The sequence below is a fragment of the Homarus americanus genome, unplaced genomic scaffold (assembly GCF_018991925.1).
Source record: "Homarus americanus isolate GMGI-L3 unplaced genomic scaffold, GMGI_Hamer_2.0 scaffold58074, whole genome shotgun sequence".
Classification (NCBI taxonomy): domain Eukaryota; kingdom Metazoa; phylum Arthropoda; class Malacostraca; order Decapoda; family Nephropidae; genus Homarus; species Homarus americanus.
This window is the reverse complement of record NW_024729094.1, coordinates 2,109,099-2,125,430: the sequence shown is the minus strand read 5'-3', so window position 1 is coordinate 2,125,430 and position 16,332 is coordinate 2,109,099. Positions and strand designations below refer to the sequence as shown.

The following is a 16,332-nucleotide window of genomic DNA, read 5'->3' as shown; positions in this document are numbered from 1 at the left end:
TCAATATTGAAGCACCTGCAGACTTTGTGATGTTCATGTGTTCTTTTATCTTGGCTTTTTCTAACTCTTGTATTATACTGTACTTCACCTCGTAACTTAGGGCACGTCGTATCTTCTTTGGCTTAGGGCGGCTGGGTCCAGGCAATGCAAGGTTTTTTTGTGGTGGTGGAGGTCCATTGGAAGCCATTCTTAGGAGATTAGCGAGATTATCCGAACATTAGAACACAGTATACACTGGGTGACTGGGAAGAGAGTAACTGACGCGGTTAGGTCAACGGCTTCACCCCTCCCGCAGCAGGGCACTTCATATTACATTAAACCAATCACAGCTAGTGGGGAGGGAGGTAAGGATGCGTGGCCCAATCACAGTCCGATACATCATATGACGTCACCAATAACGCAACAAAGACATACACTGCGCAACCTTCTCAAGCCGCTTACCCAATATAGCGGAATGGCGGGAGATGGCGGGAGGTTTTAATCCAAAAATGGCGCGACGCGAGAAGACCGCCAGCCGCTCTCCGCGTAAATGACCACCGAAGGGTCAAGACGTACCTGGCGCTCCTCTCGGAGCAGCCAGGTCAACTGCTATGTTGGCCCATACCAACTCCCTCCCCTGAACCCTCCTCCCCACCGGAATATCAACAAGTTCACGCCAGAAGTCACTATTTCATTTAGGAAAGAAATGGAACCAGTGTTAAACAGAGGTGAACAGTGGTGAACAGTGCTTAAGTCAGTGAGAACAACTCAACAGTAACAGTGGTACCCAAGTTGACCTTTCACACAGTGAGGTCCCAGGTACCCAGTGATAACGGCCCGTGAGACCCAACTACCAGCGATGTGTTAATCCGTCTACGATAGGAAGGCCTGGAACCACACCTCACTCATATAACACCATCTGTGAGAGAATTACTACACCACGTGAGGCCCCTCATAACACCATATGTGAAGGAGTTACTACACCACGTGAGGCCCCTCATAACACCATCTGTGAGGGAATTACTACACCACGTGAGGCCCCTCATAACACCATCTGTGAGGGAATTACTACACCACGTGAGGCCCCTCATAACACCATCTGTGAGGGAATTACTACACCACGTGAGGCCCCTCATAACACCATCTGTGAGGGAACTACTACACCACGTGAGGTCCCTCCTAACACCATCTGGGAGGGAGTTACTACACTACGTTTTTGCTGTTCAACACCTACATTAATCTGTATGTTCACTGTATGTTCCTTTACCTTTCTCTAATGAAGGCTTTTGTTAAACCACCAATGTATGTAATAAGTCATTTATGCCCAATGTATATTTTCAGCCTTCGGGCTGCAGAACTTTTTCAATAAACCGTTAATTATTATTATTATTATTATTATTATTATTTACTGTGTAAATGAAGCATCCCGTTTCTGGCAAATTACCACGTAAATGACAAAATGCATAAACGAAAACCGCGTAAATCCAGACCCAACTGTACATATAAATTGGGATAGCACAGTCTTTGTTTATTGTTTTTATTAATGTCACAATCCTTTTGTCATTTTCATTCCTTTCTGTCCAATATATATCATGTACAGCACAGTACTTGCAAGTATTTTGTATGTATGAAAATTTAGTACTGTACAGTCTTTGTATGTACTGTGGGTGACCATTAGGTAAATAAGCCAAGATAGATCATTTCTGGTATGTGTATATGTTCTGAGTACCAAGTTCTATCTACAGGAGCGAACACAAACACCTGTAGAGTTTTTGTAGGTTCTATTTACTGGACAAACAGAGATACACAAGCGTGGTGGCGCTCCCTGATCTGTCTGGGGGGTCAACTAGCCTTTCAGGCGACATGTGGCAAGTGATACATTAACAGCTCCCATATGTCGCCAGGCACATTAATTAAGCGTGTGGGACATGGTAAATACATTGCCACACGCTGCTAGCTAGGCTGAATAAATAATGTATATAAATGGAGCACATACATAATATACATACAGCATACATAATATACATACACCTCCCTCTCCCCCTATACGCTCATAGCAAAGTCTTGAGCGGACCTTTTCTTTTGGATCCGTTCTGAGCGTCGAGGGACTTGATCACTGGGGAGGGTATGGGACTCAACACTGGTGGCGGAGTCAGCAGAAGGCGTTGTTACGGGGCGGAGAAAACGGCGGTTCCTCCACCACACACAACCACTGGGTAACCGCACCTGGTAGTCCCGTGACCTACCGAGACCCATGACTACGCCCACTTTGTCCCAACGTAGGGAGGTCGGGTCCTGAACACGGACTTGGGTGCCAACACTCAACTTGGGAAGAGGACGGGAGTGGTCGTTGTAGCGGGTGACAACATCATGAACACGTTCGGCGGCTCGGCAATCACAATCCTCTGTCTTGGCCTGCCACTCCTTGGAGAAGGATTGTGGGTGAGCAGGGACACAAGAACGAAGGGGGCGTCCATACAAGACCTGGGCAGGGGAGCGTCCGGTGTAGTTGGGTGTGTTGTGGAGTTCAAGAAGACCCCGGTCGAAGGCCTCGCAGTCAATATTCCCAGAAGGGGCCACCTTAAGGATGAGGTGCTTCAGGGATTTGACAGCAGCCTCAGCATGGCCGTTGGACTGCGGGTAATGGGGCGATGACAACACATGCTGGACTCCCCATCGGTCAAGGAACACAGCAAACTCCCGGCTTGTGAACTGGGGCCCTCCGTCAGTTCGCAGGCGCACAGGAACGCCCACGTCACGGAAGTAGTGGCGGAACTTGCTGATGGTGGCGGCAGACGTCATGTCATTACCACACTTGATGACAGCCGGCCAACCAAAGAGACAGTCGACGATAACAAGGAAGGACTTTCCTGACACAGAGAAAAAGTCGGCCGACACAGACTCAAAGGGGCGGGTGGGGTTATCGTCACTCATGAAGGGTTCCTGCTGCTGGCTGGGTTGTAATACTTGGCAGGGCTCACACGCACGGACAACATTGGAGATGTCGGAGTCGATGCCGGGCCAGAACACAGTCTGTCGTGCACGTCATTTGGTGGCTTCAGCTCCACAGTGACTGTCGTGAAGGCGAGCCAAGACGTGGGGACGTGAGGCAGCAGGGATAACTACGCGTGCTCCGTACAGAACAAGGTTTCCATCGCAGTAGAGTTCATCGCGTAGTTTCCAATACGGGAGCAGGGAGTTTTGAAGGTCGTAGCGGTTGCTAGGGAATCCGTTCCTCACACACTCGACGAGTCGGACGTAGGAAGGGTCATCTCGGGCTGCTGTTCGAAGGTCCTCCATTGCCTTGTCATCATCTGGTGACAGGTCCGAACGAAGGGATTGGACCGCGTGTAGGGTGACCCCAGTCCTGACGGAAAGAGCGAGGTCAGCGTCGAGCACATGGTCTTCTGGAGTAGGGCGGCTGACAGGAGAGCGGGATAAGGCATCAGGGATGCAGAGCTCCTTACCAGCACGCCACACTGCTGTGAAGATGTACGCCGAGAGCTTCTCCTTCAGACGCTGGAAGCGAGGGTTCTCAACGGCATCCAGCGTGTAGTGGTTGAGGATCGAGACAAGCGGGCGATGGTCGGTCACTAGGTGAAAGTGTTGCAGGCCTATGAGGTAAAACCTGCACTTGGACATCGCCCAAACCACAGCCAACAGCTCCAACTCAATAGTGGCATAGCGCGTCTCTGTCAAAGAGGAAACACGAGCCACACTGGACGAGCCGGAATTGCCTTCCACCATGATCCTGCAATAGGGCGTATCCCACGCCGTACAAGCGTGAGGCATCTGTCTGCAGAACCGTCGGCAAAGCTGGGTCAAACGTGGCGAGGACAGATGGACTAGACAGGGCCTGTTTCACTTGCTGGAAGGCCTTGTCATGGTCAGGAGTCCACAGGAATGTCCTCTTGGTGCTCATCAGGGGGCGAAGTGGTTGGGCGGCTGCGGAGATGTCCGGCGAAAACTCTGCTAACTGGTTGACGAGACCGATGAAGGACCTCTAAATCGGTGAGGTTAGCCGGGGTGGGGAAATCCGTGATGGCGCGGACCTTCTCCGGGTGAGCTGCAATACCATTTCCTGTGAGGGTGTACCCACAAAAGTCCACTGAAGAGCTGACGAGAACAAACTTGTCGGCATTTAGGGTGATGCCTTGCTTCCGGCACCTGTTGAGTACCTCGTAGATACGGTGGAGGTAATCCATGCAATCCTCATCGTGCACGAGTATGTCGTCGACCACTTTCACTCAGTTTGCCAGACCTTGTAGAGCCATATCACCTCGAAGGCAGAAAGCATCTCCTGTAGCGGTGAATCCCATGGGGCCACGGCAATAACTGTAACGTCCATGCGGGGTGATGAAAGTTGTAAGTGGTCGGTCTTCTTCGGCAAGCTCTATCTGCTAGTATCCACACAGGGCATCCATCGTCGTGAAGAAGTTCGCCATCCGGTTCACACTACGCATAGCTGCAAAGGGCGTGGGAGAAGGGTGCGCACTGCGCAGGACGAGACACCTGGCTGTTGAGCTTGGAGAGGTCAGTGGTGATCCGAACACCACCTTTGGGTTTTGCGACGGCTACCATAGGGTGACACTATGGAGACAGGTCATCACCGGCTGGTGCAATAATTTCTTGGGCAACCATGGAGTCCAGCTCGTTTTTGACCGCATCACGGAAGGCCAGGGGGACCAGTCGAGGGGTGTAGATAGCGAAGGGCTTCGCGTCGTCCCTCAAGTGGATCCTCATGGGGGAGCCTACCATCTTCTTGAGAGGCTTGGATTCCAGAGCGGACTTGGTCCTGGAAGATGATGGCCAACTCTTGACAATGTCTGTAGGACAGCAAAGGAGTCGGGACACCGTTATGCACATCAATCCAGGCTTGACGCGACCTGTTGCCAAAGGTGACCTGTGCCTGGAGTGAGCCTAGGGCTGGGGCCATCTGTGAACCATCTGCTGTGAAACGGAGGTCCTTGGGGGGCGGTCCTAGATCACTTGGAGAGAGCCCCAAACATTGCAAATGCTGGGGACCGATGACTGTAGCATCAGCGCCGGTGTCGGGCAACATCTGAAGATGGGATGACACACTGCCATAGGTCACGATGATGCTGATGTGCTGGGGAACTTTAGTCCTGGGACGCGAGGGGGAGAACACCTTCCTAATATGGCTCGAGCGTTGTCCACGGTCGTCATGCTTCTGATTGGACGACTGTGGGCTGCCCTCCCTGGTGGAAGGGCGCTGCTGCTTCCGCCGACGCTATCCCTTGGGTTTGTTGGTAGGGCAACACTTGTCATAGTGGCCCAGACGACCGCACACATTGCACTGGACGCATTTGGCTGGACACCGTACTGTGAGTGACCAGTGGCCCTTACGGTCACAACTGTTGCAGGTAGACTCAGCAGCTGGACACACCTGTGTTCCGTGCTGCTTACCACAATTGTTACAAGAGGAGCCTGGGGTGGGTGTGGTGGGCTTAGGCGTTGGAGTAGACTTCTTGTCCTTCTTCTACCGGGACACAGCACATACAGCTGTAGGGGGAGCTCGGATGGCAGAGGTGGCACACCTGGCAACCTCATAGGAGCGACATATTGTCAACACATCCTTAAGAGAACAGGAAGAGTCGAGGGAAGCGAGGCGTTGGACAAGCTCCTCGTCCTTAACACCCATCTGGATCACCTGCTTCAACTGGGTCTCCTCGCACTGCTGGTGGTTACCTGGGCATATATCTACCTCTTCCGAGGCTCTCTTGAGGCGTACATAAAAGGCATCAAAAGTCTCGCCCTCTGTCTGTCTGCAGCTAAACAATTCCCTCCTGCGTAGAGCTTCATTCTGCTGCCCTTTGATGTGCCGTTGTAGAATATCCAGTACCTCCTCTACAGACAACGAAGAGGTCGGTGGTACCTGCAACGTATGTTCCAAGACACGCTGTGTTTCCAAAGACAGGCACATGCGCAGCTGAATAAGTTGTTTAGGCTGTGACAAGCTCTGGAGATCCACCATTGTAGCATAATCAGTCCACCGTCGCCGCCATTCACGAAAAGTCTGGAAATTCACATCAGGCTTCAAGATGGGTGGTGTTTGAGCGGCCGCTTTAGGTGGGGCTGGGGGGCGTGAAGAAAGCATTGATGAGGTATCTGAACCAGTCGATACCGAGGCAGTGTTAGAGCCAGGGGCTTGGTTAACAGTGAGGCGAGATATCAAAGCTTCAAACCGTGCACTGTCTTCCAATCTCCGTTGGTGGTCTCTCTCTGCCTCAGCTTGCCTCCTTTTTTCATCCTCCACACATCTTTTAGCTTCGTCCTCACGCCTTTCATCCCTCATAAACTTCATTAAAGCAATTATCTCTTAAGACAATGCTGAAGATCGAGTTGAAGGTCTGCGCGATGTGGTGGGAGGAACTGGAGCGCCCTGTTCAGCCTGGTCATCCATCTCTGCAGAGTTGTCATCCAACTGACTCATCCAGGCGTTGGCTCCACGACTGCGTAAGGCACGAGACATAATTACTTAATCTGTGTACTGTGTCTTAAATCAGTGTTGACCTTTCAGCCCGTTGTATCAACAAGATCTGAGACAAAAAATTAATTAAATGCACAGATAAGTAGATTATATATATAAAATATATATAAAGGGATGACTGCAGTCAGTGTGTTCGTGCGTGTGTGTATGTGTGTGCGCCTCGGGCAGTGTCTCGGTGGGAGGGAGAGGCGGCGACTCACAGTCAGTCATCAGTTACCCTCTAGACGCAGCCGGAGGAGGCTGCACTGAACTCTACTCCTCACAAATGCCCTGAACATGCCTTCCACCTTGGGAATCCTTTAGAACAAGGTCACACACTTATGGCACTACACACACAATGCATTTATACACTTCACAGAACTTGCTATCACTGACATTGCTCAAAGTTGCTATAAATTCTTGGAAGAGATGGCCATTAGTGGTTGTCGACAGAACAGGGGTCCATAAGCCGGTCTTGCCACAAACTTTACACTTCACTTGGATAATGATCCAGTTAATTAACACACTGCGCCATGTATATGTTCTGGGTACCAAGTTCTATCTACAGGAGCAAACACAAACACCTGTAGAGTTTTCATAGGTTCTATTTACTGGACAAACAGAGATACACAAGGGAGGTGGAGCTCCCTGATCTGTCTGGGGGTTCAACTAACCTTTCAGGCGACATGTGGCAAGTGATACATTAGCAGCTTCCATATGTCGCCAGGCACATTAATTAAGAGTGTGAGACATAGTAAATACATTGCCACACGCTGCTAGCTAGGCTGAATAAATAATGTATATAAATGGAGCACATACATAATATACATACAGCATACATAATATAATGTACATACAGTATGGATACTGTATAGCATCTTCTGTAGTGACTATAGCATTGATTTTTTTATTTTTTTTGAATAGAATAGTATATAATTTTGTGGTTGAAAAATTGGGAAAACGAGGGGGGAAGCTGTGTAAAAGGCTAAAGGGACAGATTGAGAACTAAAATAAGTCAAAAGTGTGGGAAAACTTTTACCAAAATGGAAAATTTGGAATCTGAAAATTTCTTACAAAACTTTTGCATTTATAAGGAAATAATTTAATTGATATATACTGTACTCCACTGGAATTCTGATACAGTATGGATTATTTAGATACAGTACTGTACAGTACTGTACACTACAGTACAGATAGACCCCGACTTACGACGGGGTTAGGGACCCAAATCTAGGTCGTAAGTCCGACATGGTCGTAAGTCCGACATAGATAAAAAAAAAAAAAAAAATTTTTTTTTTTTTTAAATAAATAATCTACAATGAAATACAGTACAGTAAAAGTAATGAATAATGAGGGATGGATGCAGTACAGTGAAAGTAATAAATATTAAGGAATGGTTACAGTGTGACTGAGCACTTACCTTTAATGTAGTCAGCTGAATGCACATGGGGCCCCCATAATTTTCTAATTATACATGGAGACTACATTAACTGGAAACGCTTCGGTATAGAAAATGCGTGTCATTTAAAAAAAAAAAAAAAAAAAAATTAATAAAAAATCTGCGGCGGTCGTAAGTCCCGACGGTCGTAAGTCGTAGCAGTCGTAAGTCGGGGTCTGTCTGTATTCTGCTTAAAACTCAACAGTTATTGCATCTCCAGCAACAAATTATGAAAATACAGTACAGGTACCAGGAATAATTTAGATAAGATGCAGGAATAGAAACAGTACAGGTAATTATAAATAAAAAAAATATGATTTTGTTAATATTGTATAAAGTTTATCACTGAATTACAGTAGAAGTCCAAAAATCCGGACTGCTTGGGGGATTGGGTCGGTCCGGATTTTCGGATTTTCCGGATTCTCAGGCAGTACTTTAAAATTAAAATTTAAGGAGGAATAAAGAAAAGATGAAAAGGTACATTTTGATAGTTTATTCATTAGCAAATATAGCATGCTTCATTTATCAAAATGAGCAGTTTTAAAGAAAAATAAAGTCAACACTAGACAAAAATGTAAACAAACTGTCTAATACCATGATGAGTCTTGAAATTCCTAAGCCATCCAACACTAAATGCGCACTCTGATTCAATGTTCATTTGCTCCTTAAAAGACTTTGCTTTGGCAATAAGCATCGGCCCAGAAATTGCCATACCTTCTGATCGTTTTAACAAAAAACATTCATGCAACACTTTATCAAGATATTCTAATTTGGGCCAATGTGAACTTTTTCTTTCAGCAATTTTAATGTAAGGCTCAAAAAAGCTGTGAATTCTATAATTTTATTCTTTGCCTTTTTTATATCATAAATTGTAGACTTTCCAATGTCGTATGTTTCCATTAGAACAGCATTGCTCACACCACGTTCTAGTTTCTTAATTATTTCAAGTTTGTCACTCAATTTCAATGTGTTCTTCTTTCTCTTCACACAACGAAGTTTATCTACTTTAGGGGCCATTATTATGGGCTTGTACTCTGTACATGGAAAGAGTAGGACTTAAAATTACATATGTTGTCACAGTTTGATTGCTTGTTTTAAAGTGGCGATCGCGTGGTCGTTTGTTGTCGCTGTGCAGCTGTGGCATTCACGCATGCACACATACACACAAAAGATTTATAGTGCCACAAATTTTACATTTCAGTTCAAGCTAATTACAAAACTAACAAAATTAGCTACCTATAATTTACAATTACTTTTATTATTAGAATTATATAAATTAATTTTTTAAAGCAACTCCATTCATTCATGTAACCCCCAAAAGCCCGCTAAATTTAAAAAGTTTGAGTTTTCGAAAAGTCCGGATTCTCGGGTGGTCCGGATTCCTGGCATCCGGATTTTTGGACTTTTACTGTATATGGTATTTTTATAAATTTTATTGAATTCTAAAAACATGATTTTCTGTCTCCCAGCAATACTTTGAAGAACTTGGCCTTCAGAATAACTGTGACCAAGGAACTGTACGGGATGTGTTTATCAAACTGGCCAAAAAGTTCCATCCTGACAGTGGACAACCACAAGCTGATGGTGCAAAGTTTCAACAGGTAACACTTCAATCTCAACCTGTATGTGATATGTGACTCACTATATAAAAGCTGAGATACATTCTTATGAAAATATACCTTCACCAAGTCTTAAAATGCTCAATAAAACATTATTTTAATGGCAATTTTTGGTGTACACAATGATTATAAACCAATAATAGACATAGTACTAAGTGATGGCGTGGAAGTTAGTGAGAAACTGTGACACTGGTTGGCTGTAAGGCCCAGTGAAGACATATGGTTATACAGTACTGTAATTTGGTAGTGATGCACCAACAGTAACTCTAAGTACAGTACAGTATATACATTGTCAGATGTTTTGCTTTCACTGGATTTAATTTTTGATGTGGTTTTAGCTGAAGAAAAAATCATAAACTTATCCATTTAACATTTATTTTTTGCATTGGCATCAGTTGAAACTCTGGGATACATAACACATGAGTGTTCCAGTCAAAATACAGGTTACAGTGTTTGTTAATATTTTAGGGATAGGTGATTATTTTAGGCAGCTGCCAGAGTGTAGAATGCTACAAGTGATAACCTGGTGAGCTATTATGCAGTCTGTCAGTGATGAATATTTTCCTAGTTGTAGAGAAGAAGGATGTGCCCTGTGTATTAATGGTGAAATATTCTGGTATGAAGAATGTCAGGGATGTACAGTCAACAAATAAAATTTCTGTACCTTTATGGTGTTATACAATACAGTATGACACACCGGACCAAGAATTCTGAACAACACCCATTTATGTTGGTGATTCCTGTTAATTTCTCTTGTGTTAACTATATGTGATATAAAAAAATACATAATACCGGTCATACAATGCATCACATAACTAGAAATACCAACATTACCAAATTAACATGGCCTCAGGCAGTGATCATTGCAGGGGCCATCAGACCAAGGGGTGCAGAACATTTTTTGGCTGACTGTACATTCGCTCAAAAAAGTATTTTTACCTTTTTCGGTGAGATAAGATAATACATTGGCTGAAGGATTTTGACAACTGTACTGAGACAACTGGAGTCATGGTTTTCATTTTTAAATTCATTGAACACCTCCATAAAGATTCTTTTTGAAACTGCCAAGTCTCCACCTACACCTACCATACACCACCTCCCTCCCTTCCTGCAGATCAAATTCTTTTAGTCTCTAGTTGTACCATCTAGATTAAATAAAATTATTCTTTGATTAGGATTTATAACCCCACTACATACTATATAAGAAAAACAATATACAGTGGTCGCTCAGTTAACGAACACATTTCGTTCCAGAAGGTCGTTCGTTAACCGAAAATTTCGTTAAACGAAACCATTGTTTCAATGGGATTTTGGGTAACTGGTTCCAGCTCACCGAAAATTACATACAAACTAAAAATAAATGCAGTAAAGTACACTTACTTTGAGGTGTGTATGTAGAAGGCTCCTGGTTGATGATGATGATGATGATTGGAATTAGAAGTGGGGGTGGAGGAGAAGGGAGAAAAGAAGGAAGTGGGGGTGGAAGAGAAATCACCCCATGCTTCATGCCGCCATTTCACCCATAAAATTTTAGTTCACGTGGTGTAATTCAAGATTATTTTCTTTAAATCAACACTGCACTGCTCTATATATTGTCAATATGTAAAATAAACTTCTGAATGACCAATAACTGTACTGTAAAAATTTAAAAATAGTTTATGTTCAAGAGTCTCAAGCAAGATGTTACCTTCACTGAGCAGAGACACAAACTGACACCTGCTGGGTGAGTCAAGTGGCTCTTTCTTGTGCTAAAAACTAGTTTCCTGTACTTCAATTATGTTCGATAATTGTTAAAATGACTAAAAATTTTAATATAAAACTTTTAAAGTTATTGAATAGTACAACCTTCTTGATTTTTTTATTTTTTATTTTTTACGGGAATTAGCCCACCCGAGCACAGGTCAAACGACCCACAACGGAGCCTAGGGGGTGGAAAAAAAAGAACGGAAAGAAATTGTAAATATAGAAAAAAAGTTATACAGTGAACCCTCGCTTTACGCGGTTTCACTTTACGCGTTTCTACATTTACGCGGTACCCTGCCAGAACCGGAATTCCCACTTTACGCGGTGCATCTACTCATATATGTGGGTGAAGTATAATTTTTTTATTTAGCTCATAAAATTCATACAAATTACCTGGCCAGAATGTAATTTACATTGCTGGAATTCTTACAATTTGATGATCATTTTGAATATAAGCATCATAGATTTTGCATTAGACATACAAATTTTAGATCTAATGCAAGTATTTTGTTTACTCAGAGCAAATATGTTATCCTTTGTGCAAAATATATGACGTGTATATTCAAAATATTCCTGGTCTTGCAAGGAATCCAGCAATGTCAATTATATTATCCTAACTTTAGTTTGAGGTATTATTTATTACTATACCTTAAAATCTAGTGGTTTTCCCCCAAACATTTCTCAGAGCGGGAAGAGCCAGCAAGTGTGAGAAGAGGGGGAGGGAGTTGAGTCCATTATTTGAATGGACATTAACTTGGCGACTGTATTTCTCTATTTCTCTTAAATATTAATTGTGTGCATGTACCATCATAAAATTAAGATGTTATTTTTACTAGAACATAGGTATTGTGTCGGAAAAAGTGGAGTTTGGGGGTCAGCCGGTCTCTATTTCATTTAATCCCATATGTTATGTTGTTCATTTTACGCGTTTCTCTACGCGGGCCTCCTTGGGTTCAATTGACCGCGTAAAGTGAGGGTTCACTGTACTGTATTAATCTACATCACGAAGATGCCGGAAAGCCAGCTTTTTAAAATGAGACAGATTTTAAGAGCATGGAAACACAGAAGAAGGCAGAGCATTCCACAGTTTGGCTGTGTGAGGAAAGAAGGAGGTACTATAACGGGTTATTCTCTTGTGACCGACATCCACAGAAAAACGGTGGGCACCGCGGGCAAGACATGTGTTACGATCCCACGGCCTTACCGGCGGTACACAAGATGCCAAATCCACCGAACATTGCCCGTTAAAGTACCTGTAAAAGAGAGAGAGTGAAGCAACATTGCGGGGAAGAGAAAGGGAAGAGAGATTGTCGACTAAAGGGGGAGAGTTAATAAGACGAAATGCCTTTGATTCCACCCTGTCTAATAGTTGGACAGAAGAAGAGCCACCCCAGATATGAGAGCAGTACTCCAAGTTAGGACGAATGAATCCCTTATATACTTGGAGCAACTGCTCAGGAGTGAAGTAGCTGCGGCATCTGTACAGCATTCCCAACTTTCGGGAGGCAGCTTTAGTTATACTAAGGATATGTGATTTCCAGGACATATTGGAGGAAATGGTGAGGCCTAACATATTTATTTCAGAATTTGGGAGGATGATAGCGTCCTGAAATGTAATTGGTGGGAGATCGTCTAATTTACAAAGTGTAATTGGTAAATATTGAGTTTTATTACTATTGAACTTAACCAAGTTTGTACCTCCCCATTCAGAGATGCTGCACAGATCCGCGTTGATAGAAGTAATGATATCAGTTTTAGAAACAGATCTAGTTTGAGAGTTAGGAGGAAGGGGAAAATGTGAGGAAGAGTGAAGAGTAGAATCATCAGCGTAAGAATGGATAGAATTAGTTGTAGTGTGAAGTAAATCATTGATAAAAAGAAGGAAGAGAGTTGGTGAAAGAACAGAACCCTGTGGGACGCCACTACTGGTAGAGAAAGAGCGAGAAACCGATCCTTCGACAACAACTGCCATGGATCGGTTCTCAAGGAAGCTAGAGATGAGAAAACAAAGTGGGGGAGAGAAACCAAAAGAGGGAAGTTTAGATTGCAAAGACATGTGCCATACCCTGTCAAATGCTTTGGAGATGTCGAGAGCCACGACAAAAGTTTCCCCATAATCCCTAAGAGAGGATGACCAAAGATGGGTGCAATAGGAGAGCAGATCACCAGTAGATCTCACCTGGCGAAAGCCATACTGGTGATCCGACAAAAGAGAAAGGCGTTCAAGGTGACAGAGAAAATGGGAGTTCTAGATAGTTTCGAAAATCTTAGAGAGGGATGAAGTTAGGGCAATGGGCCGATAGTTAGAGGGATTAGAATGGTCACCCTTCTTCGGGATGGGCTGAACCAAGGCATGCTTCCAAGAAGAAGGAAAAGTTTGGGTTTTGAGGCAAAGGCAAAAGAGGCGAGCAAGCACGGGCCAGGGCTTCAGCACACTCCCCCAGAACACGAGGGGGTATTCCGTCCGGTCCATGCGCCTTACTCACATCCAACCTGGATAACACACCGGCAACCCTGCGAGTGGAGATTATAGGAAACTGCCCAGGTTCAGTAGGAGGTGCAGGGGTAGGAGGGATAGAGTGGGAATCGTCTAGGGTGGAATTTGAGGAGAATAAGGTGCCAAAGAGGTTGGCTTTGTCAGGGGGAGAGTTGGCTATAGAGTTATTGGGATGGAAGAGGGGAGGAAAAGAAGGTGTGCAGAAGTTGTTACAGATGTTTTTAGTTAAGGACCAGAAGGATTTACTAGAGGAAGAATTAGTGAGGACAGCGGTGTTTCTTTTAATATCATTCCGCTTGGCCCTACAAAGAATAGCCTTACAACGATTCCTAGAAGTAATGAAAGAGGTGTGGGTAATAGGAGAAGGAGATAGTTTCATAGCTCGATATGCCCTATCTCTCACCCTGCAAGCAAAAGAGCAGGAGCGATCAAACCATGATTGTAATGTGAAAGTTTTGGTAGAAGATGGGATAAATGCACTCATACCGCCCTGTATACCTGGTAACCCCAGCAATGCTGTCAGCACATACCGAGGCATCCCGAGTGGAAAAGCAACATTCATCCCAAGGAAAGTCGGTGAAGAATTCTCACAAGGATTGCCAGCTTGCCCTCCAAGAGTGCCATAGTTGACGTTTAGAGGGGGGTGGGGGAGATGGTCGTGCCCAGTTTGATTTAATAGAAATAAGGTTGTGATCAGAAGACCCTAAGGGGGCAAAAATTGAGTATGAATAGTGAGAGGGGTTAGAGGTAAAACAAAGATCAAGAATGTTAGCAAGTTGATCGTGTCTATCAGAAACGCGTGTAGGGTGTTTGATTATTTGTTCCAAATCATTAAGTAAGGAAAAAGAGAGTGCCTCAGCTCCACCTGGGTCATCCCTTGCAGAGCCAAGCCACTCTCTGTGATGTACATTGAAATCCTCTAGGTAGAGGATCTCGGTGTTGGGGTGTGTGGATAGCAACGACTCATGGCAAGAAGTGAGATAGTCAAAGAGTTCGAAATAGTTGGTAGAGTTGGGAGAACAGTATAGGAAACAAAGAAAAATAGTCACAGTAGGAAGAGATATTTTGAGCCAGATGACATCATAAAGGGGAGATTCAAGATCCGTGAGTCGAGCTATAGGTGTACGTGTGTTGCAGTAGGCGCATACACTTCCCTTAGAACGGAAGTAGGTATAAAGGTTGTAGTTAGAGACTTGAAAAGGTTTGGGTGAAGCTGCTTTGGTCAGTTGAAGTTCGGAGAGTAGTAAGAGGTCAGGGGAAGAGGTTGATAGATGGTGCTCCACAGAAGAAAAAATGGATCTCAGTCCCCGAATGTTGGAAAAATGAAGTGTGAAAAAAGCCGATCCTCCAGCTACCACGGTGGCGTCAGTTGAGGCCCCAGTAGCTTGATGATGATCAGGTTGGCCCTGGGGTCCACAACCTTCCCGACCAGTGGGACCCATCCGAGAAGGCCCCGCTTCAGTATTAATATCAACTGACATAGGAGAATAAAATAGAATGAATAAAACAGATCAAGATTGAGTACGGTTTTATTTGTGGTGTTGTCAATAGTAAGAGAGGCAGTTGAGACCCTGCAATTGTGTGTAAATGAGGCAGAAAGATAGATCAGCAACCTGGGACTTGGTCACAATTTTTGTGATGCCATATAACAGCAGGGTCTACCATTAGACAACACATTATGCTTCCAATATCTTCCCAGGCGGTAGTACCTCCCTGTTTGGTAGCCGCCTACTACCTACTAAGCCCTAGAACCGATTACTCTATTGGCGGACTAATATTCCAGCTGGTGAGCAAGCGAAAACATGTTGAGAAGAATTCGCAAGGAATTCGTTAACCAAATTGAAGATTCTTATGGAAGGTAATTCGTTAACCGATATTTCGTTAACCGAGGCGTTCATTAACCGAGGGATCACTGTACTGTACGGTAGTTCCTCAAATTCGGGCTAATTGGGGGATAGGTCTGTCTGGTTTGGCTGAAATTCCAAGTTCTGTGAGGATCTGTGTTGTCTATACAGTCATGTGCCGGTTAACGTCCTAGATACGTTCTTGGAAACGTGACGTTATCCGAAATGGACGTTGTCCGATCATCACATAAACTTTGTATTTATACTTACGTGTATGTGGAATACTATACAGTATACGTACATTACACTTTTACTGTTAAATCACTACTGTAATGTGATACAGGTGATTAATTTTTATCTTTTGTGCAAAATACATGACGTTTATATTAAAATTATTCACTGTTTTACAAGGATTCCAGCAACGCCGGGCAGATGGGGGAGAGAGAGGGTGGGAGCGAGCGAGGGGGCGTGGGGGGAGGGGAGGTAGTACGTTTGACAGTTGGCACAGGCCCAGGTCTAACGCGTGTATATTAATCAGTTCTTAAGTGACGGAGCCAGCCAGTCAGCGAGGGGTTGGGGGGGTGGGGGGTTGAGGTGATAAGTTTGAGCCGAAGGTCTCTGTGTGTTTATTTAACAGTCCAGTCAGTTCTGCTATAACGCGATAGTTGTGTTCTTGTAAAACATCGTGTTATAGAAATTCGCGTAATAAAAATAACAGGGCT

General features: G+C 44.4%; 1 protein-coding gene across 1 annotated transcript in view; it reads left to right on the top strand.

Moving 5' to 3' along the window:
- The window catches only part of LOC121866307 (dnaJ homolog subfamily C member 28-like), a gene marked incomplete at its 3' end in the record, with an annotated part of 45,296 nt that overhangs the window by 11,037 nt on the left and 17,927 nt on the right, over window positions 1-16,332 (top strand). Inside the window, 1 exon segment of the mRNA XM_042365916.1 lies at window positions 9,377-9,508. Within this exon segment, the coding sequence (XP_042221850.1) occupies window positions 9,377-9,508 (132 nt within the window).